General features: G+C 39.9%; 2 protein-coding genes across 4 annotated transcripts; one reads left to right on the forward strand and one right to left on the reverse strand.

The window, feature by feature from the left end:
- Window positions 1-458: 458 nt before the first annotated feature.
- LOC127007233 (uncharacterized) lies at window positions 459-17,684 on the forward strand. Of its 3 annotated transcripts, none has more exons than XM_050877948.1 (12): window positions 459-663; window positions 6,561-6,940; window positions 7,831-8,013; window positions 8,336-8,450; window positions 8,644-8,915; window positions 9,511-9,612; window positions 9,720-9,878; window positions 10,740-10,975; window positions 11,093-11,278; window positions 11,484-13,904; window positions 14,034-14,163; window positions 14,330-17,684. In XM_050877948.1, exons 2-12 carry the CDS (start codon window positions 6,566-6,568, stop codon window positions 14,588-14,590), a joined length of 4,440 nt encoding a protein of 1,479 aa, XP_050733905.1. In that variant the 5' UTR covers window positions 459-663; window positions 6,561-6,565; the 3' UTR covers window positions 14,591-17,684. The 3 variants fall into 3 exon arrangements, with proteins under 3 accessions (XP_050733905.1, XP_050733902.1, XP_050733904.1); XM_050877945.1 differs by lacking the exon at window positions 459-663 and adding an exon at window positions 5,908-6,358; XM_050877947.1 differs by lacking the exon at window positions 459-663 and adding an exon at window positions 5,910-6,358 and having other exon boundaries at window positions 14,037-14,163.
- Window positions 17,685-21,766: 4,082 nt separating this feature from the next.
- Window positions 21,767-24,811, reverse strand: LOC127007234 (spliceosome-associated protein CWC15 homolog). Its single transcript, XM_050877949.1, has 2 exons — window positions 24,707-24,811; window positions 21,767-23,595 (listed from the first exon to the last, which is right to left on the reverse strand). The coding sequence occupies exon 2, from the start codon at window positions 23,586-23,588 to the stop codon at window positions 22,863-22,865; it is 726 nt and encodes a 241-aa protein (XP_050733906.1). The 5' UTR covers window positions 23,589-23,595; window positions 24,707-24,811; the 3' UTR covers window positions 21,767-22,862.
- Window positions 24,812-24,994: the final 183 nt, after the last annotated feature.

Raw genomic sequence — 24,994 nt, forward strand, 5'->3', positions numbered from 1 at the left:
TAATGCAAACAGACTGAAGAGATGAGGAGAATCGAGTCCCAAGGCAATTAATATCAACCCAAGGATGAAGGAGAGGAGGGGGAGAGGTCATTAAATCAAGCAAACAAACTGAAGAGATGAGGAGAATCGAATCCCGAGGCAAGGAGAGGAGGGAGGGGGAGAGGTCATTAAATCATAAGGGAAACAAACTGAAGGAAGGGGAGGAGGGAGGAGGGGGAGAGGTCTTAAATCATAAGGCAAACAAACTGAAGAAATGGGGAGAATCGAGTCCCACGGTAATTAATATCAACCCAAGGAGGAATTGAGGAGAGAATTAAGGTGGAGAGGTCATTAAATCATAAGGCAAACAAACTGAAGAGATGAGAAGAATCGAATCCCAAGGTAACAGTACTAGGCCTTTGGTGGGGGGGGGCGTGGGAGAGAGAATCGAACTCTGTCACCCTTTGTTTACACTCGGAGAGACTATCGGTCAGCAGCAAGCACGTCGGCGAGAGAAAATGTACTAATATCTGCGCGTGGAGACATATTTCAGCCCTCAAATGCCGCGGGGAGGGACATGAGAGTGAGTGGAGGGTAATGAATTGCGTGAGGCGGCGGGGAGGCCAGGGAGAGCGAGGTGAGGGGGTCGTATATGTGCTGGCCGCTCTTTTCTCCATTATCAAGGTGAGTGATAGTAATAGTAATAGTAGTAGTTTTATTTCGCCCAGCGGCATATATAAGAAAACAGGACCAAGTAAAGTAAACAAAAACACAAGAGCTGAAGGGTATAATAATAATAATAATAATAATAATAATAATAATAATAATAATAGTTGTATTTCGCCATCGGCATATACAAGGAACAAGTAAACGAGCGAGAACAAAATTGAGATACATATACACTTAAATATATGTAGTTAGTGAGTAGACATGTCAGTTAGAGCCCCAATACTAAGGTGAATGGTTAGTCTGCACCTCGATGTTGTTATGTGGGTGTTATTATTATCATTATTATTATTATTATTATTGAGGTGATTGAACAAAGTAAACAAAAACACAAAAGCTGAAGGGTATAGGGTAGTAGTTAGTGAGTAGAGATGTCAGTTAGAGCCCCAATACTAAGGTGAATGGTTAGTCTGCACCTCAATGTTTTTATGTGGGTGAATCTTGTAGTTGTGGGGGACTTTATTTTGATCTATATCTATCTATCTATCTGTCATTATTTAGGTAACTTTATTTCAGTATTTTCAGATGTTTCCGCCTCTCACATTCACTATTTCCAGAGGCTGAAATGAAGAATAGTTGGGTTATAATGGAGTGCGTGTTTTAGGTTCAGTGGTCGAACTACAAGAAGGGTCATAAAACTACCCCTGGAAATGCCCAAAACTCCTCTGAAAGCCTTGGGTACAAATGTGTCTGTTTTCTGTTTGCTTGGGTCCTGACGTGGACGTGTGTAAGAATATGACCCACAATCACCACGGTTGACTTGTCAGTCCACCGCCCCTACACTGCGCCCCACGCCTCACTTGGGTCAGCTGGTCAGGGCATAGGGGGCGAGTTTCTCTCTGCGCCCCTTGGAGTGTGTGTGTGTGTGTGTGTGTGTGTGTGTGTAGGATGGGGGGCTCGTCAGGGATATCCTGCAGAAATAGATTCAGCCTCCTCATGAAGGTCTCTGGTGCCATTAGAAGTGTCCCTGATGTCCCTGGGTAGGCATTTGAAAGGTCTTGGTCCCTTGCTGGTGGTACAACTTGAGGCTTGAATGGACCTCAGGCGATGACTTCATTTTACGTTCTGTAGCAGGTGCGGCCAAGGTGAGGGTGCACTAGACTCTGATTCCTCCATGGGTTAGTGTTGACGGGTTTGGGACTTGTCTCTGCAGGATTTTCCAAATATATTTTTTGTAGTATCTCTCCCTTCTTTGCAGGGAGTGATGTCGCAGTCTTTAGTTTGTCCCAATATCTCATGTTCCTTGAGTTGCTCAGTTTTCTTGTGAAGTCCCTTTGTGTCTGTTCAAGCTGTTTGATGTCACAAATTTTATGTAGGGACCAAAGCTGGCACAGGTATTCCAGTTTGGATAACACCAGGGAGGGATTTTCAGTTGGAGCAGGTGTTCCGGTTCCCTAGTTTGAGATGTTCGGAATATCCACCCCCTCATTCAGCTGGCTGTACTTGCGATGTTTTTATGTGCTCAGTGTGAGAGAAGTCGTTGCTAACTAACACCCATAGGTCCCACAGAGAGCTCTTTTTCTCGATTTCTTGTCCTCCTACTAGGTACTTTGAGGTCTTGAGTTGGGTATCTCTCCCATAGCTTATCAGTTCAAATTTACCCTTTTTGAAATTCATGTTGTTTTCCATCGCTTAGGTGCTTAGTTTGTTGAGGTCAACTTCTAGAGTTTTAGCATCTTCTTGGGCTGATAGATCTGGATAATTCTTGTGTCATCTGCAAATGATGATATTCTCAAATGGTTGTTTTAGGTGTAAGCCCAACTCAGCCCATTGCCAACTCGGACCATCGCTAATCACCAACTCGGCCCATGTTTTATACCAACTTGGACTATCACTAATCACCAACTCAGCCCAACTTTTCAGCATCCATTCGTACAGTATGATGGCAACTAAGGCAAGCACTATCACTAATATTTGTGTTGATGTCGGGGAAGAGACGTCGAGATTATGAAATGGTGTTAGCAAAGACCAAAGAAATTCTAGGGGATGAGCTTTAAGTTGAAGAAATTATGATTGATTTTGAGAAAAGTGTCTGGAGTGCCATTCCAGATATCTTACCTGATGTTGTTATCCATGGATACATGTGGCTTTCACTGGGGGCAAGCAGTTTGGAGAAAAATACAAGAGTTTGCCCTACAAGCTGCATACACAAATGATGTGGGGTCACATAAGTACTTAAGAAAATTACTCAAATTACCATGTGTACCTACCTGCTGAACATATCGAAGAATTTTTTGTACGCTTTTATTGAAAAGCTAATGCCTCACAACCTATCACCAGCCTCCTGGATTACAGAAAAACACAACAATTTATTCTAGTACCCTCATCACCGGCTATTACTAAAATTATAGGCTCACAGCGTAGATGGGAAAGTTTTGAACTGGATCAGGGCGTGGCTTAGTGGTAGGAAGCAGAGAGTGCAAATCAGTGGTAGGAAATCTGAATGGGGCAGTGTTACGAGTGGAGTCCCACAGGGGTTGGTGCTGGGTCCTCTGCTTTTTATTATTTACATCAATGACTTGGACACAGGAATTAGTAGCGATGTCAGTAAGTTCGCAGATGATACCAAGATCGGTAGAGCAATCCAATCAGACAGCGACGCTACCGTTCTCCAGGATGAGCTTGACAGACTATATGATTGGGCGAGGAAGTGGCAGATGGAATTCAATATCGGGAAGTGTAGCATTTTGAGTGTAGGTAGGAATAACCCCTTACACAATTACTCCTTAAATGACACTCCTCTAAGCAGGTCTGGGCGTGAGAGAGACTTAGGAGTCCTAGTGAGCGCTGACCTCTGTCCTAGGGCTCAATGCATTCAGGCTAAAAATCGGGCAAACAGAGTACTAGGTTTCATCTCAAGGAGCGTGAGCAATAGGAGCGCTGAAGTCATCCTCAAACTTTACTTAGCACTAGTTCGACCTCATCTCGATTATGCAGTTCAGTTCTGGTCCCCCTATTATAGAATGGATATCAAGATGTTAGAATCTGTACAGAGGAGGATGACAAAGATGATTCAGGGGGTGAGAAACTTGCCTTATGAAGACAGGCTGAAGCATTTAAATCTACACTCTCTAGAAAGGCGAAGGTTGTGAGGAGACTTTATCGAAGTTTATAAATGGATGAAGGGATTTAATAAAGGGGATGTCAATAAAATTTTGAGAGTGAAAGAGCCAGGTAGGACGCATGGCAATGGTTTTAAGTTAGACAAATTCAGATTCAACAAAGACATAGGCAAGAATTGGTTCACCAGTAGAGTGGTGGATGAATGGAACAGGCTTGGGAGCCATGTTGTGGGTGCCAATACCATAGATACATTCAAGAAGAGGTTAGATAAAGCCATGGATGGTGAGGTAAGGTGGGGTTGAGTGTACAGGAGCTGCCTTGTATAGGCCAACCGGCCTCTTGCAGACTCCTTACGTTCTTATGTTCTTATCTGTTTGGTGTGTAGGTATTTGGAAGACGTGACCGAGCCAATAATGACATAGGAGGTTGGCATTCTAGACTCAATTCAAAAGCAGGGAAAGGGCAGCTCAGCTTATGTCTTCTCATCAAGCTGCTACATGACGAGGCCAGATTGGTAACCATCCAAGTGCGCCTGCTTTCTGATGGCAAGGTTTTACAAAAACAAAGATCTAAGTGTGTGAAACATCATGGCCAACTTGTAAAGCTCTGGGAAGATTTTAGCAGTGGTCAAAGGTTGGCAAAAAATCTGCTGAGAGCAGTTTCCCATTACTTTACAGTCAGTGTAGTATAATGATTGAATGCTTTTATACTCTAATTTTATATATTATAATGATTCTAGTGTGTGTGTATTTGTTTTGATAAAGAATTATCGAACATTCAGTGACTTGGTAATCCATAACCTTGGGCTGAGTTGGTATGCTTTGGGCCGAGTTGGTGATGGGCTGAGTTGGCAGTGGACCGAGTTGGTGATGGGTCGAGTTGGTGATGGACCGAGTTGCCCTGCAACCCTATTTTTGCATCAGTATCACCCATCATTGGCAGGAGTAGAGGCTCCAATACTGAGCCCTGGGGGACTCCACTTTTTACTCCTTCACTGCTTGATATTTCCTGTCAGCATTTACTGATTGGGTTCTGCCATTCAGGAAGCTGTGAAGTCAGTCTCCTATTTTTCTGTAGATTCCCAGTTTTCTTACTTTGTGCAGGTGGATTCTATAATCTACATTGTTGAATACTGGCGAATTCCAGCTAGATAATGTCCACATTCATCCCATTCCTCACGTTGGTGATTAGGTATTCCTGATGCTCTAGCAGCTGTGAGAAGCATGATGTCCCTTTGTGAAACCCGTGTTGACCTTGCTTTAGTTTGTTGTCGTCCTCTAGGAAGGTCACTAGTCTCTTCCTCTCAATCCTTTCCAAAGTCTTTGTTGTGTGAGAAGGTAAGACTACTGGTCTATAGCTGTTGGCTTGGCCTCTGGATCTTGCTGTCTTTTTAACAGTAAATGAAGCAACTCAAGGGCAAAAATAATAAACAAAAAAACCCGCTAAGCCCTTATTGATTGTTAGAAACACAAAATAGGTAGGTACAAGCCCCCAGTGTAAACCCCAGAATTACACCGAACCCGCTCTGACGTTTAGCATTTACTTTATAGACTTTGATTACTTAAGGTTTCTGCCTCGCAGTGGCTCTTAGGATCTTGCCAAAGTGTATCTGTGGATTAACATGTGCTGAAAGAAGGTGTTTGGCAGCAACAAAGCCCTCAATATACAATACTCCAATCAGGGTTGGTTTGATATAAATCAAATTATTTAGTTTTAGTACATTGTTTTTCTTAAGCCAATCAACAGCAGTTTTGAGGGTGGGAGGCTTAGGTCTAGGCTACATTAATTATTAGCAGTTTGACTTGACCTGAGTCTAACAGAGTGTAACAGATCTGACTGCTGCTATACAGTGGGCCTTGGTATGGTTAACAATATGTAAAACTAGGGAAAAATTGTATTGATTCTAGTTAATGATTGTTCAGTATAAAAAACCTGTTTTAAGAATCTATCTATGTACATCTATCTACACACACACACACACACACACACACACACACACACACACTCACAGAGAGAGAGAGAGAGAGAGAGAGAGAGAGAGAGAGAGAGAGAGAGAGAGAGAGAGAGAGAGAGAGAGAGAGAGAGAGAGAGAGAGATTAAAAGTATTAATGAATATTAATTTTCATAGTAATGTTGTGGTGATGAATCTTATAAACTTCAAGAGTAATGGAAACAATGGGAACAAAGGCAGAAGTAACTCACTATCAAATTTAGAATAACCTTTTAAACAAGGCTGTGTACCTTGCCTTATCCTTTAATGACAGAAAAAAACTTGTGGTATGTTGGACTTTACTGCTGGCTCCAAAATGTTGTGTGCGGTAACAAGGGAAGGCTGGAGGTCTGCCAGGACTTTGTGTGACAGAGTCCACATTCTGGCAGGGTGGAGCTGAGTGTGTGTGTGTGTGTGTGTGTGTGTGTGTGTGTGTGCATGTGTGTGTGTGTGTGTTGTGGTGCCACTGTCAGTGTCTTGGTGTGAGTCAAACTGTGTGGGCCAGTCTTCCTCTCCCAGTTCTTTGTTTGATCTGTAAGGGGACATTTTTTACTATGATTCCTCTCGAGGCAATTTCAAGACCAAGACTAAAATGGATTGGTAATGTGTATTTGTTTTTGTATTTGAGTGTGTTAGTCCCAGTGACTTGTTTTATATAATATGTTTATTAAGATATTAATTAATTATTATCCATGCATGTCCCTGCAAACTTTGCTTTTTACATAGTTAGTAAGTAAAGTGCTCTTAAAGTGATTCCTAAAATTCATGAAAATGACATAATAATCCTGTATTATGTTTTCAGGCAACATGGACAAGGTAGTGTCAAACATAATTCATATGCCCAACCAACCGGACCATATCAAAAAGGCTCTACTTATAAAATTGGTTCATGCCCCAAAATTAAACATGAACCGGACGTTGCTGGAGAAGGCTGACATAATGGCCATCTTTGACACCTGTGTGAACATTGCCACCACCTCAGAGAATGAAGGTTCCCTAGCAGTGTTTGCCTTCAGTCACTGGGCCAGCCAGTACAAGGCATGTCTGAAGGAATACTTAACACCAGAACGAGTGACAAGCATCCTTGCTTGTCAGACGAATGCCACAGTGGTCATTGCCTGGCTGAAGGAGGCACTGAGCCACCTGACAGAGGACACAGATGTCATGTGTACCTTGGCACCAGTAAGTATAAACAGTAAACAGGATTGCTGCCTGTCAGTGGATATTAAAATTGTGTAAATGGGCCAAATTTTTACTAAGTCATTGTTGACGAAGCTCTATATTAAGATTAAGCAAAGTTATGATGAGGATTCATATACAGTAAAACATTTGAATAATACTAATGAGAGAGTGTCATTATCACAATGGGATTGGCAATTTCACAACCAATAAAGCTTGTAAATTTTTGCTGTCAGCAAAGCCACTATTGGAGTAGTTGGCAAAAGTACCCTACCTTGAAAAGGTAGGGTATCCCAACTTTTTAAGACACCTTATTACACATCTTGTCCAAGAGTTTAGCCATATTGTGATGACTTGTGTTCCACTGACTGGTACTTGTTGGTTGAGTTCCCTGGCCTCCACTTTGGCAGGGTTAAGGGTTGAATGGGGAGGGGTTGTTAGCCCCCTCCAACTAATCCAGATCAGAGATTTGGCTGACTGCTAACCTTAACCCCCACATAACCCCTGGGAGGATAGAACTGGCTCAAGGGAACTGAACGGCCTAATCAGTACCAGATATAATTTGCCAATCACAGTTTACATTTTGACATTGGCTCTTATTAGTTTTAAGTGTCTTGAGCTTTATCCCCTTGTTACAAAAAAAAAATGATGTTCAGAGTTCATACCTTCATATCTTTAAGTAATCACATCTTCTATTTCTTTGTCATAATATCTGTTTTGATATTTTCTTTTACATTTACATTATTCTGTCCTAATTCAAAACATGATTTTTGTCACTCATTGCACTAAACAAATTGTAAATCTATCTAGTTTGAGTAAACAAGCATACAACAGTCTCATAAGAACTCATGGAGTTTGCAAGAGGCCAGTAATTTCATACTCTGCTGCCACAGGTGTTGGAGGATGGGCTGCAGAACAAGTTGCGGGAGTGTGGCGGCAGCTCAACCTTTGTCATGCAGCTGTCTGAGCTGTATGCCGTGTGTCCCATGCTCCTGCCGCAGCCACACATACGCCTCACCTTCACTATCACTCTGATGAATTGTGTCGCTGCCTTCCCTACACCAACAAAGCCTGAGGTTAGCTTATAGTTTTGACATGGCTATCTCTGAATTACTCTTTTGTTTCTTTTTACTATAAAATGATCTAATAAAGCTGAGGAGAGGAGTAGGTGTGTGGTTTATTCAGAAAGTTTGAAACAAGTGAGACAGGAAGGGTGATGTCCTAGGTGGATAGGCATGAGTTATATTGGTCAAGTAATGATTAAGGAGAGCAAGGTTGTTATGGCAAAAGTTGTCACAACAAGTTGATAAGCTATTCACAATATGCCTCTGAGAGCTGAATTATCACTCTGCCTATCTCATATGTTGATTACTTTAAACCAACCATTTTTTCTGTCAGGTTCTCACCCATATGAAGAGCATTGGTGGCTTGGTGAACACTTTGTGGAATGGTCTAAGGCTAGAGGACATCCTCTATTCCCTTAATTCAATGTATACCATCATATCTAATACTGGTAAGTATGGTGTAATGTATTAGTCTTTTCCTTATTTTTTTATTTCAGTCATTCATTTTACTTTCTTTACATGTCTTCTAGCAATTCCTTTGGCCTATCATGCATCATTGTTTTCTTTATTGTATTCTAACAACAGCTTTAACCTTTAACGTGTACTTTATAGCAATCCCATGCAGTGCAATTGTGTTTGCAGATGGGGGGTCAGAGGTCTGCCCAGCCATGGCACACCTGCTGTCTCTGGTGCCCACGGTAGTGGTGGAGTGTCTGGCACCACGAATTGTGTCTGACTCCAACACCACAGATGCTGCCCTCCTGGCCACCCTGACTCGCCTCACGGCCTGGCTGGTGGCCTGGCCCACTGCTCACTCTACCCTGGCCTTGTGGGTGCGCACACTGGTTCGCCTCCTCTATCAGAGCGGCCGCACCATTGTCCCCATCAGAGTCACCCTGGACAGGGTGCCCAAGGTGAGATAATCCCCTCTGTTGGTCACGTCTTTTCCTGTATATCCGAGATGAGAGATGTTGACGTGTTGCAGTGTAGTACTTGTGGTAGGAAGAAACAGTTAGAGAGAATATTTTTGACAGTTTGAGCAGTTGAATAGAATGTTCTGTGAACAATGGGTTGAAGAATATGTTGGGGGAAAGCTGGAAGTAGACGATATGAGTAGATCATAATTACTGTTGCCAACAATGCTAGACCTTTCCAGAGTTACTAAGCAAAAAAAGAGAGAGAGAACTGTATCATTTGCAGAAGTTAAGCTGGCTGCAAAAGGGAAGAGTATAACAGAAAATTAATTTGTGTGATGCAGTCTTCATATCATGTATGATTGATAAAAAAAAAAAGGATGCCATAATTGACACTTTTGTTAGGTTTTACTGTGCTATTAATATCATGAGAGAGTATGTGGGGTAGTGTGTGAGTGTTAAATGTGAATGTAGGAATGTTTACTAATGATAACATTGATGAGACTGCCAAATTGAGAGGTGTGAGAAGGGCATATGAGTCATATGGAAGTGGAATTTATATAATTTATTAACATAATTCATCTCCATATTGCAGCTGCTTACTGCCCTCCAAATCCCTGTAGTTCGTACAGGAGTTGTGTCTGTCCTCTCCACCCTTCTGCTGTCATTCCAAAGTTCACCAACAGCATTTCACAAGGTATGCAAAGCAAGAAGGTCTATGGAATTTAACCATATTTGTGGTATCATATTGTGAAAATTTGGTGTGTCCCATGTGGTATCAAAGTACTGGTTTCTCTTTGGCAGGTCATCCCAGCTCTGGTTGATGTGTTTGGACAGCTGGAGAGAGAGGGCTCACAGTCCTCTAGTGCCACTCTGGGCCGCTTGGCCACCCTTTTCCACACCCTCATGGTCCTCCACCCAGCCCAGCCAGACACTTACCAGCCCCTCATGACTTGCCTGGAGGTCAGTCCCTGTTCCAATGATGAAAACATCATAATGTAATATTGTTTTCTTTTAAGATGCTTTATAGATGAAAGTAAAATTATGTCTAAATATGAAGCCTATAAGTGACTCCAACACATGCCATTACCACATTGCCAATCAGTACAGTAGCATGTGGCTTTCATAGAAATTATTTGGTACATAGAAATGTATAGACATACTTTTTATGAATATCAACTAACATGGTACTGTTAAGAGTCATCTCTGATTTTAATTGATGAGGCAGTAGAAATGGAAAGTAATAACAGTTTATACCTTATGCATAACATTGTTACCTGCAAAGGACCCTTAATTAAGCTAAATACATTTCTGATCATTATCTGAAATGCTCACCAGGTATGGAGGCAGCAGATAGAACAAATGATAGCATAAAAATATGATTTATAAAGCCTACCATTACGAGACTTAGGTAGTAAGTGGATATCTTGCTAGGAACACAGCTTGTTCATATACTAAGATTTTCTTCTTGACCATGTAATCAAGAATTTGTAGAAACTATCATAAAAAGAGATGTAAATACATATGATGAAGTAATATTAGCACAAGTTAGGCAGTTAATAAACCTGAAAAGAGTTCAGTATATGAATGTGAGGAAAGTGGAGAACATTAACACAGGATAGTAAAATTAAATTTTTAGAAATTGGCAATACAAGGGACTACCTCTAAGATGGAGTAACAGAACTGAAAAAGAACTTGAAACTTGTCATGACTGACCCTGCATGGGAAGTGCCCACAGAGAATAGGGCATTTGAGTTGTTGATAGATGAGGAAAAAAATATTATATTATCCCACATCTTGCACTTATGGGATTATTTTCCGTAGAAATACCCGGCTCCTTCAGAGGAAGACATTCAGGAGCTGATCCAGGAGCACCAGTGGGGGGCCCTGGAGGAGGGTGCGAGGGGCCTGGCCTCAGGACAGCTGCAGGGTGCAGTGGGAATCAGTGAGGCGCCGCTGGTGTATCAGCAGCGGCCCCTTTCTCAGAAGGTTGGCCTCCGCAACCTGGGTAACACATGCTACATGAACTCTGTGATACAAGCGCTCTTCATGACTGACAGGTGAGATAAAGGGTATGGAACTCGATACTAAATAGAATAGAAAGTTCTTTTCAAACAATGCTCCCCCAGTTTAGAGAAATCAACAAACAAATGCCAAAGACTGCATCGTTCTTACAGCTTCCGCCATGGCATTCTGCGGGCTGTGCCACGAAGCAACCAGCAACTCTTGGTGAAGCTGCAGCACCTCTTCAGCATGCTGTGCTTCACTCATCGCACCTATGTGGCTCCCAGGCTCTTCCATGACAAGTCCAGACCTTCTTGGTTTAGTCCAGGCATGCAGCAGGACTGTTCTGAGTACTTACGGTGGGTGATTCTCTCTCTCTCTCTCTCTCTCTCTCTCTCTCTCTCTCTCTCTCTCTCTCTCTCTCACACACACACACACACACACACACACACACACACACACAGGATCTATAATGAGAAGGCTTTGGAATAGATAGGCAGATGAACAAATTAATATATATTTATTGACCATAATGTATGAATAATGTACACCTTTTATGCACAGGCACCTCATGATTACTCTTCATGAGGAGGAGCGTGCCGGCCAGACCCTGCCAGAATACCAAGAACGGGTCATAATTGAAAGTGAGACTGCCAGCCTTGCTTCAGACCTCCAGCCATTGCCTTATGACTCAGCCACAGAGGACTTTGTAGAGGGGGAACAGCCATCTAAAACTTATGGTAGAGATGAGATCCAGAGCATCAGCATCACCTCCGGAGCACCACAGGCCACCAGGGGAGATGGCACTCTGCTCAGTGACTTCAGACCTCTGGATGCAGACAACATCCTTTCTTCTAATAGGAAAAAAATGTCTGTTCAAATGGAGCCACTAAAAGAGTATCTGCAGGGAGAACCGATGGAAGGGGTGGATCAGATAGACCACATGGCTCCCAGTGGAGAGTTTTTAAGGAAAGCAACATTGCAGGAGTCCAGTGATGCAGACATGGTGGATGCTACAGGGTTGCAGTCTCTTAGTGATGAAGGGGATCAAAACATGCATGATCTGTGTGATAATGGAAAGTTTGTGAGTACCTCTCTTCCTCAAGATAATGAAAGACAATTACCGGTTGATGTTGAAATGGATGTTATGTCAGAAAATTCAAAGTCATTGAACTACAAGCGTAAGCACAATACCACGCCAGATGGTGTTACAAGACAAATGTTGAAGTCCCCCAAAGGAGACATGACCTCAGACATTGACAATAGCTCAGACAGTGGCATCAGTGGAGACTTGGCTGAGGATGTAGAGCTGCACATCAGCAGCCCAAACCCCAGCAGTCCCAACCCCAGCAGTCCCCTCTCCAAAGAGACATGTCCCGAGAGCAAGGGACTTACTATTGAAGAACTTGTCGGCAACAATCACAACAGTGAAGACACAGAAAATGAATATTTTGTAAGCTTGGTTCACAAAGTTTTTGGTGGAAAGTTAGCAACATGTATTAAGTGTCTGCAGTGTAAAACAGAGTCTATACACAAGGATGTTTTCACAGACATTCATCTAGCATTCCAGGACACTGAACGCTACAGTGCAGCAGATGCCATAAGGAAAAACCCCAGTCGACTTGTCAGACAGGAAACAACAGAGCATTCAGAACTGAGCATAGAGGACATGATCAAAAGTTACCTTACCTCAGAGAGGCTAACTGGAGAAAATCAGTATGAATGTGAACGTTGTGGAGGTAAACAGGATGCAGAGCGCTCCATCCAGATCCTAGAACCCCCAGAACACCTCATTTTGACTCAACTCAGGTTCTATTATGACACTGCCCGAGGACAGCGGCATAAAGTGTTCACTAATGTTGAATTTGGAGAGGAGCTGCTGCTTCCAATAAGGTACTCAACAAGAGGATCTTTTGAGGAGGATCTCACCTCAGGAGAACAAGAGCCACTGATTTCTGGAGAGAGTCACAGAGATATACCCAAAGGTGATGCACCAGAGCTTACAGGAGAACAGCGCTCATTTTCAGGTAGCATTACATCCACTCAGGAAAACTGTGTATCATGTGGAAGCAGTGAAGCATGTCCATTAGGTAGAGGGAACTCTAATGAAAATTGTCATCATAAAACTTCTATAACCAAAGTTTCTCATAGTAATATTAATGGTAACAGTGCTAGTATCCTTGAAAATGAAGAAGCTTCCAGTAGTTCTAGAATATACAGTTTGCAAAAAGAAAGCTTTGGCAATTCAGAAAATTGTGAGTCTCAAGCCACTCAGAGCTACTTGCAAGCAAACCACAGCAATCTGAACCCAGACAACACTTCCGTGCAAGCATCATCGCCCAGTGTTAAACAGTCTCCCACAATAAGCAGCAGTAATAAATCCCAGCCTGTGTCTGGTACACCTAATAGTACATTCAACTCTAGACATGATAGTAATGAAATTATAGAAGGAAAAGGTTATGAAACTTTGTCTAGCGGGAGTGAGACTACTTTAAAGAATGCCTCTTGTGGGTCCGGTGTGGTTACCTGTGATTGTGACAGTCAAAGTGTTAGTGAAATTAACAGAAGTGCTGAACTTGATGTAGTGAGTCATTCAGACCATGATACACAACCCAGCTGCAGCTATCCACTGGTCCATAATCCTGAGACCAGTTACAGTTTTTCTCATAGTGACAATTTTCAAGCTGGCAGCAATATTTCAGTGCATGGCGAGTCCAGTTCAGCAAGTAGTACAAATCCACATCCTGATAACAGCTGCAGAGCCATCACAAACCTGCCACACACAACTGACTGCCCCATGGCTTCAGAATATAGTGAGTGTTTGTCCTCTAAAGAAGAATGTGAGGACGCCCAAGAAGTAACTTATGCCCGCTATGCTCTTTATGGGGTGGTGGTGCACTCAGGTTTCTCATCGGAGGGCGGCCATTACTACTGCTATGCCCGCAACTCCTCCGTTGCTGCCCTCCCTGAAGCAGCACGGGAGAGGTGTGTCTTACTGCTTGTTCTTTTATAGCCATTGGTGTATGTGTTCATGTATTGGCTGAATTTGGAGACAAAAGCATTTTATTTCATAGCTCCCAAACTAATCTACATACAATTTTCATTTTGTTGAAGCAGTCATGGAGTCCTTGGTGGCTGGTACAACTTCAATGATGAAAAAGTGACCAACACAACATTTTCCAACATCACCAGCCTCACGCGGAGTTTCAACAGGGACACTGCATATCAGTTATTTTACAAAAAGGTATGCCTAAGTTTGTATACCTTACTGTAGAACCTTGTCTGCTCTTCCTTTGTTCTCTTGTTGTTTTTTTTTTTTTTTTTTCTTTTTTGCTAATCTTTCCTGGTACATACTGAGTCACAGAGTGCATCCAGGTCATAGCATATTAGTGTTCCCTGTGTCCCGCCAGCTGAGTGATTGCCTGACGCCTGAGGTGCCACTCACGGAACAGTTTAAGTGCCTGCGTCTAGACCTTCAGGAAGCTGTAGAAAATGATAATCTTCAGTACCGCAGCGAGCAGGAGCGGGAGGTCCAGCGGCGAAGGCACCAGGTTTCAGGCCACACACACTTCTCCCGGGATCCAGACCATGACGACACCCCTCCCCCCGGAGGCTGCGGGGCAGGGCCAGGAGGAGGCAGCTTCAACACAGCCTCCAGGGTGGTGTTCTGAGGTAACACTGATGGGGAGGGCATAGAATGGGTGACTCAAGAAGTACAGCCAGGCTTCCAAGGTCAGGCTTTACCTATTTTAAGCTCTCAGAGTTTTCTGTAGCTACCTAGAAATAATATACTTGTAAACAAAGTGAGTAATCTCCATTTGCTAGTTCTTCGGAAACATTTATTGCTATGCTGCCACTACTATCATCCTGATTAATAGCACTTTTTCATTAGTATTTATACAATACACAAGAAAACATTGGTGCTTGGTAACCTGTAAACTCATCCTAATTAAGCAAATATGGTAATGAGACAAAGGATGATCACTCTCCCTGGCTTTGATACCTGGTAAACAAGTCCTTTCAATCAAATAGCCTTTCCTTGAATGGATGAGGCCACCATGTGAAGAGTTTCTTTAGAAAATCAGACTGTCTTTTGGTTCATTTGATACAGGCATGTCGGAAGATTTAGGAAAGTGTATTATATACAAAAGTCTGAAGCTGAAATATAAAACAAAAGTAGTGTTTGAAGTTCAGATGGCAGGACAGTGAATGTGATTGGGAACAAAACACCCAAAAGAGTAGAGAAATACAGATATCTGAGAGAAAACAATTAGTGTGAACCCAGCCCTTGACATAATATAGAAAGATAAGATGCCAGCATCATGGATTAGGGAACAGATAAAGGTTGAAGATATTCAAATGACAATTAAAAATAAAATGGACTTGGGCTGGTAATATCATGTGTAGAACTAATAACAGATGGAGAACTAAAGGAACAGGGTGGCAACACAAGAACTATAGAAATCATTGCAGACAGAGAACCAGGTGGAGAAGTGAAATTAGAGCATTTGCTGGAGTGGAATGGAGTCCACTAACACCAGACAAGAGATGGAGGACATTGGGAAATGCCTTTGTCCTGCAGTGGACTACAGTGACTGATGATGATGATGAGAGTGAAGCCATTCTTGCACTACAAGTCTGTAGTTTGGAAACTTATAGATTGACTGAAGCATCACAGTGGATAATAGTCCCTGATGGCTTTGCTTATGATGCAACTACAGACAACATTTTGTGAAATGTGGACAGAAATTCTTGAAGCCACACCTCACACCGTCCCTCAAACATGTAACAAGTGAGTGAGTGTGGGGTGCATGCCTACAGAGTGTTAATAGCAGGCCAGGTGGTCATTATTTGTAACATTACTGGTTGATAGGGTAAGATCGGTTGCCAGATTCCAATTGTTTTATATACTTTACATTACACAAAATGTCTGCTCAAAATGCTTGGTTTCTGTTTTAAATTTAGGATGACAATAGTTGGTAACTTCTTTAGCATATGTATATCTATAAACATATTTATTTACAAAATGAGTCCCATTTGTTATAGAATAGGACTTGTAACAATATGTAATCCCAGTATCTGGGAGGTAACACAGTGTTACATATAATTATTTCATTGAATTCAACAAGAATCAGTGTTTATTCTGTGATGTCTTGGAAGATACTTTTTATATAAATAGAGGAAGCTTAAATTTTAATACAAAAATACTAGGTCCTCCATTTTCCTTCTTTTTCTTATTTTATAATAATAATAATAATAATAATAATAATAATAATAATAATAATAATTATTATATTATTATTATTATATTGATCTTTCTTATTATCATCATCACCATCATAATCATATCATCATCATCCCCATTCTGCCTCTGCAGGAAACAAGGTCACTGATGATGAAAATAATGATGGTAATTAATAGACACGTTTTATTATCATTATTATTATTATTATTATTATTATTATTATTATTATTATTATTACTACTACTACTACTACTACCGTACCTCTATTATTAAAACTACCATTACCATGACTACTTCTACTACTACTACTATTTTTATACAACTACTACTACTAATGCTTATTATCATTACTCATCAGCACATAATGAAGTTCTTTATATACTGGCAGGGTTGCTAATACCACTAACATCATCTTGTGATCAATAACAGTTTTCTCAGATACTGATAGTGATAAAAATAATGTATAAGTAGGACTAATATTAGACTGTTGTAAAAGATTAATTTTCAAAGGAAGAGATACTGTGCGTGTGCATGTGTGTGTGTGTGTGTGTGTGTTTACACTGTGACTGAAGAGAAGTTAGAAATGAGTTGAGGCAAACTTTATTTTATGAAGAGTGACAAGACCGTTCTTGAATAGTATGAATACATACTACTCCTTACTTCAAAAGCCTTGATAGTGAGCTGATATGTATGAATGGATTTTCTTTAAAGTACTTAAGTCATGAGAGAAAACTGAGGAAAGTACTTGACAGTTCAGTCATTGGGAGCAGACACCACATCATTCTGTCTGGAAGTACCGACACAAGAAGCAAGATGGCAGGGCAGTAAATGTAGTGATTGGCAAATTCTGTTATGCTGTTGACTTGATGACCATGTAATGCCTCATGTTTTTTGCTTAGCTCATATATATATATATATATATATATATATATATATATATATATATATATATATATATATATATATATATATATATATATATATATATATATATATATATATATATATATAATGAAAGCTATAGTTGTTTGGTGATGTCATAATTGCACCACCTATGACTTGAAGCCATATGGTAGGCTTCCAGAATTGCATCTTTTTTTCTCATGTTCTGTATCTCTTTTTCTCTTGGCAGTTAGTATGTGCATTACCTTTGTTATCAGGAAGTTTGATATTATTTCTTGTGTAATATTTGTTGTGTGTCAGTTTCTTGACCAGTAATTTGTGCTTGATGTATAACTCCTATAACTATTACTTCCATTACCATATCATTCTCATCACCACCACCATCATCTGCAGCATCACCATGATCACCACAATCATTATTATCATAATCACATTATTATCATATTAATCACTATCATTATCATAATCACCACCATCATGATCATACTCTTCATCAACATTATTATTATGAAACATGTTATTTATCATTTAACACATGCAAAATATTGTAGGGGCACCTAACTTAAGAAGATAAAAACTAGTGTTTATCTATTGAAATATTAAAATGAGTCAACTCACATGGCACAGCCTCATCTCTTTAACTTGAATTTTCCCTTCGGTAAGCAAATACTCAGTGGTAATCCTAGTAACTATCAACTAAAAAGACTTGTGTTGTGAAGAGGTCATTTCAAAACACCTAATTTGTCACAGAAGTTATTTTGGTTGCCTGCAGCTTTAGTATTATACTGTGTCGTGTAGTCTGAAGTTACGGTAAGTCTTATGAGGTCCTTGGGGTCCTTGATGCAGCTAGTACAGTGACAGATACCACTTGCAGGTGACTGTCCAGAAAGCAGTTTGCTGCTTTAGCATGGAAGTGGTTATAAATCATAACCATTGCAAAAGCATTGTACTAAATGTTGTCATTATATAATTACTATTATTATATTAGAAAAGGGGTCTGTAGGATGACTGTTTAAGTATGGTGGTTTAATCACCAGGTTCAGAGTTTGACTTCCTATCATCACCCTATTGTTGACCTTTTTGGGGTCCAGTACATTTTTGACTCCCCACTTTGCATCTACAGGGAATTTGGTAAACAATAATAATGATGATTACAAATTATTACAGTTGCAACAAAATGATAAATGTGCTAGAGCTCTGTCCAAAATTATAATTTTCTCAACATCTTATCACAGACTGCATAATTTTCTGACTTCATCTTGTGCCCCTTGGATTCCTTCCTTGCAACACATGTAGCTGCTGGTTGTGAATGTGTGTTGATACTGAATGAAAAATAACTGCAGGACATGCAGCTTAAACTCTCTAGTTGAAGAATTTACACTGAAGTTTTGTGCAAAGTATTCTCAGGAAAATGCTGAAAAGGCATATATTTATAAAATGTCTAATAAAAAGGGATTTCCCATTAAGTTTTTCCTCATTTTGCATAATCATGATTCATTCACTCTAGGATTCCTCTCCTCTTACTTTGCACTATGTAAACTCCCATATGAACAAACTTGTTGGTGCTACAGGTAATTGTTGGGTGTAGGGTAGTTTGGGATGGAGAGTGACGATGATTTGAAGGACCATTGTCAGGCCATCCTTTCCATTCAGGTGGTAAGGCAGAGCCAGCTGAGGCAGAAATCATATCACAGATGAGTACAGTCAGAAAATTAGTTATCTCTACAACCTTAATAGGAATTTCCAATCAACAAGCAGAAAATAAAATAAGGATGACAAATTCAGAGAACCTTCAAGCTGTCTTTTACTTTAATATGGAAAGTGTTGAAAGAGCAACTTGTTACTTACACACATTAGTTTTATCAGGTTTGTCTTCGGCCGCTTGGTTTAGTTCTTAATGAATAGTGTTTCAGGCCACATAGTTTAGAAAAGCTTGCTTTGTGGTAGCTTCCTATAGAGATGTATAAGAAGGGCTTCTTTATGAAGATATATTTTATACAAATGCATGTGTGTATGAATATTATATATATATATATATATATATATATATATATATATATATATATATATATATATATATATATATATATATATATATATATATATATATATATATATATATATATATATATATATATATATATATATATATATATATATATATATATATACACACACACACACACACACACACAAGCTAGACTAAGCCACTCAGGCAGTAGGTATCAACTAGTGAACTTGCATACAAAGAGGGGAAAATTAATTTTGTATATTTGTTATCTCCACACCTAGTAATGGATCGCTTGAAAACTGTAAGTCATGTTGAGGTATCAAAAACCATTGTGCTCTAGAATTAGGCCCCAGTGATTAAATGTCATCACTTTTCTTTAAGACTTATTTAAGGATGTTCCTTTTGTTTGTGTGTGTGTGTGTGTGTGTGTGTGTGTGTGTGTGTGTGTGTGTGTATATATATATATATATATATATATATATATATATATATATATATATATATATATATATATATATATATATATATATATATATATATATATATATATATATATATATATATATATACATATACATGTAAGAGACTGAAATTAGTGTCAGGTAAAAACAAGCTGCAAGAAGTTTTGTTCTTATGTTGTATAAATTACTCATGAGTTGTGACATGTTTTTTATTTGTGCAATAGTGAGCTTGCTGTTAGACATTCCTAACATGGGTGAGGCAAGCTTGACTTCACATCCTGTTTCAATGACTATTTTCATGCTGTGCTGTATCACCATGCTGTGTTGCTTAAACTGTGGTTATTAGGTATCACTTATGCCAGTCTTGCATTCATAGTGAAATACCATTTTGTTGAACTCCAAAGGTTCATTGCTTCAAGTTACATTCAATAAGATCAAGTGTAGTAGAAGTGAACTACATTTCAATCTGAGTCAGATGGTCTCAGCACTGTTTACTTGGCAGCACTGTATCAGGCAATACATAGAGAATATCTCAGTACTATCTTAGCTTTTAAGAATGAAATTGATGTAATTTTTTTCAACTGCTATTTATTCACTCTATAAACCCAAGTAATGTTGAAGAAGGAAGTATGTTTCTCTTAAGATTATAATTTATTTTTCACAGATCTCTTTCCAATATTTTGTTCTCTGTAAGACATGACTCACATCCATTACACCATTGCAATATGTGTATGATATAGTGAAATATAAAATTTGTATATAATTGCTGTTATGCTTATTTTTATTTACAATTATGGTGGCAAGTATGTATGTTTGGTTTCAATCAAAAGTTTCATTTTTTAAGTTGCTTGAAGGAAGGAAGCAGTGATGCACCAGGCTCACAGGCAGAATCAACAGTACTTCACACCCCTCAGGTAGATGGCACTCATGCCTTCTCTTGCCAGATCCTAAGCTATACAAATGATTTTCTGGAAGCAACATACTTATTTCTGTAGTTTCTACCAGATTATGAATAATTACTGAAATTATAAATATGTAGTTTGTTTTCATATGAACTGTTACATTGTATTTACATAATAAATTATTATACTTTATACATTTAATGTCATCATAAGTATTTTTCCTATTAAATTAATTACAATTTAGGAAATTGGTAATATTATATTAAGTTTGTAAAACTGTGATAGTCTCCCTCTAGCTGAGAAAAATCATCCCATTTTCTGTAGCAAGGGTAGAAAGTAGAACTGAACTCTGCCAAAATATAAACGAAGTTTATGGAGGTGGTCAGTGAAATTGCCACTGCTGTTGTTCAAATTCTACACCCGGATGTCACACCAGCCGTGTCCTGGGTTAATGTGTCTTCACCCGCCACAGGCTCAAGGGCCAATGGTGCTGATATGAGCCCCAAGGTCACTTGCACTTATAGCATATGACCCCATTTTCACTTTTTATTTCATGTCTTCGCCTGTGGCGCCGGTAGGTTTTCGTTGTAGGGCCTGATGGTCAGCCCCAGCCTGTTGTGGCACAGGCAAGTGTTTATAGTGGTGCCATCTTGCATTGGCTCATGCTGCCCCCCGGAGCTCATCTTTAATCCTAGAATCTAAAGTCCGGGTTGATAGGCAATCTTCTGGACAGCATGTGGGTAGTCTTAGGCCACTCTGCGGCGGCTGAAAAATCCCAGCTTGGTGTCACTGGGCAGGGCGCGAACCCGCGTCGTCCTGAATGCGGCACCATCACGCTATCCACTCAGCCACCGCCTCCCTCAGTTATCTTATCCACAACTGCAAACCAATCATGGTATCCTATAAAGTGCAACTAAGTGGCAGGAATTATCCAGATTAAGGCTGAAATGAACAAATTATCACATTGTCCACAAACTTACATTTAAGAGGGGAAATGTCTGCAGGCAGATTCATGAATGCCTTTGGAACAGTCAGACCAGTTGATGCCAGTTGGGTGCGAGGTTGGTGCCAAGACAAATAAATAGATAAGTATCAGGTGATACAAGGAAGAATTTCCCATTGAGGTTTATTAAATCTAGAGTGCCAGGTCTGTATATATGTTTGATAAAGCATAGAAATTATTCAAATGAGTAAAAATCTTAAGAACCATCATTTGAAGGGATCCACATTCATGGCAGTTAAGATGATGTGCATTATTACAGCATACACATACACACACACCTAAGAGTCCTGGGCATATACATGGAGGCTTATTGAAACCACGATTAAAAGTTGATATATGTAACTTCATAATGGAAATCAGTTTCAGAACAATATATGTACTAGATGTTGTAATTTGTTGAGGCAACAACCTTTTTTGTGCCCCATCATCTCCTATATGGAAGAGTAATTAAAAAATATCAGCCTACCTATGCAGGAAACACTTCCTGATGATTAGACAAATAATACAGGAAGGTCCAGAGCAGCTGACATTGCTGTCACTAAATTCTCAAGACTTGGATTTGTAGACAAACTCACATTACTCTTCTGAACTTCTCATAAATTACCAAAGTGGTAAAATTAGTTGCTTAAATAATAGTAAATTTTTGGTCAGTAAAAATTACTTGAAAACACTAAGGATGCATACACAAAGAAAGCAGGTCTACCCGCTGCGACCCGCACCAAGAATCAAACCAGTATAGAGGTGTGCACAGATGAAGCGGGATTGAGCTTGCCGCAGCAGGCAGCCTACTCCAACCCACTGTCCTGATTGTTTAGACCATTCTTGCCTGCTCAATCCACACAGGCTGGAGGTAGTTACCTGTGTGGGTAATCAGTGTGGATCCACACGGGTAACCAACACTGCTTTCTTTGTGTATGCACTCTTACACTAACAGGTGTACACAAGCAGCTCAATCTCTTGGTGGTGGTGGTGACTGATGAATGAACAAGTGCAATTCAGATTTACAATTTTCTTAAAGAAAACTACTTTATTGCAAGGTAACAATTAGTACATCCAGAATGTTACAACACTTTGATGGGTGGCATATTATTACGAAAATTTCACATCTAGGGAAAATGTGTTATGTTTGTCTTTGCAGCACTGATAACTACAATTACAATGAGCCAAACAGTTTGGAGATCTTTATATAATTCTAGGTGATTTATCTTACAAAGAGTGCTTAATGAAATCACAAATATTCCTAAGTAAAGTTTTCAGTAATACATGATAGAGCTATACATAAATTTATTTTCCAAGTAATTCTTAAACTGAAAAATAGGATTAAAATCTTCCCAAATTCCTTTACTATAATGTATATTTTGTAATTGTAATTACATTAATCTTATCTAATGCTATACCCTACCATCATGAGGCCATGATTACTTTACATATTTTTCCATAAAACGTTTGTGGAATTCAGATCGCAGAGAGTCATTGATGAAGGACTTTTCAGTTTTGTCTGGTTCTGAGGCAGCACAGTTTTTGAACACAACATCATCATCCCATCGTTTCTTGACCTTCATGTCAGATTTTGGTGCTGCAGCAAGGTTCAGGAGGGGGTTACCAGAGATAATGTTTTCCATGCGTATCCTTTCTTCCTGTTCCTGTCTCTCTTGTTGTTTCCTGGCATCTTCCTCAGCTCGCTCTCTTCTGATGCGCTCTAGCTCAGCAAAAAGGACTGCTTCATCATCTGAGTCGTCAGAATCTGAGCCATCATCATCCTCATCCTGAGGATCATCTGCATCCAAGTTGGATGGAGCAATCTGATCGAGTCTTGGCTTTTTGGAGGATGAGGAAGAGGAGGAACTTCCAGATTCTCGAGTAATAGCATTGCTACTGCTGCTGCTGCTGCTGCCACTGCCACCACCACTGCTGCTGCTGGTTCGCTTGTCCCTTGCTGCACGTTCACGGTCCTCCAGCTCGCGACGAAAGTCTCGGTTGCGGAGCTCCTCAGTAGTGGACTGGCCATGGTCACGGTACTTGAGGCGGGTGTGTGATGCAAGGTCCCTCGCCGAGTACTGTTTGGAGAGTGCACTGAGGTCCCGCTCCCCCCGACCCATGCCACCCTTGGCCGGCTCAAATGTTGGTCTTGCAGCTGTGGTCATGGTCGCTCTGGAATGTATTAATATGATTTTTCTCATTATGGTATTGGATGCATAAAAGAAAAAAAGACATCAGATGAGTGAAGTTATAATTTATATTTACCAAAAGTTACCTCCAATCAAAAACTTGAGGGATCTGAAACTGAGTTTAAACCTTAAATTAATATATGGTATTATTTCAGAAGTGCCCCTATGCCACTGCAAAGGACACCTTTGAGTTACATGAAGTGCTTACTGTCCTTAGTGTTGATAAGTTAATAATAAATGGCAATAGGTTCCTATTGGGTAAGTTTTCGTGGGTTCTGTTTAAGACTCGGAATGGCAGCATTCATGTTTAGTAATGGTCTTCTCAGCCAGCTTGAACTGGGTGTAATTCTAGAGTTTTACCATGAATAGCATGATTAGGTCTGCTAAACAATACCCCTATCACTCCTACTACTACTACTATGAGTATGGTGATGATGACTGATGGTGAGCCTTTTAGAACCATGGGAGATGCAGAACAAATGTCATCACAAACACCATAAATTCAACATTCCCTGCTTCAAGTAAAAGCTTTCTCGTAATCTTGGCCTCTTATATCATTTAAAAGTCGATACTGTTAAAAACTGCTGCCTGGATATACAAAAAGGGGGAAAGATGGAGGAACAACTGTCATCACAAATACCACCAATTCAACATTTCCGGCTTCAATTAAAGGCTTCCTCGCAATCTTGGTCTCTTCTTATAGTATTTAAAAGTTGATACTGTTAAAAATTGTTGCCTGGGAATACAAAAAAAGGGAAACGATGGAGGAACATTTCTTTTTAAGGTCATCACAAATACCATGAATTCAACATTTTCTGCTCAAAGTAAAGACTTCCTCGCAATCTTGATCTTTTCTTATAATACTTAAAATTCTAAACAGTTAAAAGCTGCTTCTGGGAATACAAAAGATTGAAACGATGGAGGAACATTTTTTTTTTAAGGTCATCACAAATACCATGAATTCAACATTTTCTGCTCAAAGTAAAGACTTCCTCGTAATCTTGGTGTCTTCTTATAATATTTAAAAGAGTCAATATTGTCAAAAGTCGCCGCCTGGGAATACAATCAAAGAGAAATGATGGAGGAGCACTCACGTTTGTTGTTGTTGTGGAGGACCAAGTGGCTACAGGCCTAACAAAAACTGCCTCCTCGTCGTCCTCGACCCTAATAACTGCCTACATATATAGTTATCGTTAAAATGGTTAATTATTGGTGTTTTTTGGCAATAGCTATGGCTCAGAAACCGGGATATACGAGGCTCTGAGTACGATAATCTGGCAAAGGTTAAGTTCAGAGGGACTTTTAGGCGCATAACAACACGCATTTTGACAAGGCTTTTATAGGAGTTTTGGGCATTTCCAGGGGTACTTTAATGATCCTGG

Source organism: Eriocheir sinensis, chromosome 35 (genome assembly GCF_024679095.1).
Source record: "Eriocheir sinensis breed Jianghai 21 chromosome 35, ASM2467909v1, whole genome shotgun sequence".
Lineage (NCBI taxonomy): Eukaryota > Metazoa > Arthropoda > Malacostraca > Decapoda > Varunidae > Eriocheir > Eriocheir sinensis.

Bases quoted from the DNA above. Each gene is read 5' to 3' on its own strand.
- LOC127007233 (XM_050877945.1), top strand. From the start codon at position 6,313: ATGATTCCTCTCGAGGCAATTTCAAGACCAAGACTAAAATGGATTG. The intron at 6,359-6,560 runs GTAATGTGTATT...TTATGTTTTCAG, and splicing joins ACCAAGACTAAAATGGATTG to GCAACATGGACAAGGTAGTG. The intron at 9,613-9,719 runs GTATGCAAAGCA...TCTCTTTGGCAG, and splicing joins CACCAACAGCATTTCACAAG to GTCATCCCAGCTCTGGTTGA.
- LOC127007234 (XM_050877949.1), bottom strand. From the start codon at position 23,588: ATGACCACAGCTGCAAGACCAACATTTGAGCCGGCCAAGGGTGGCATG.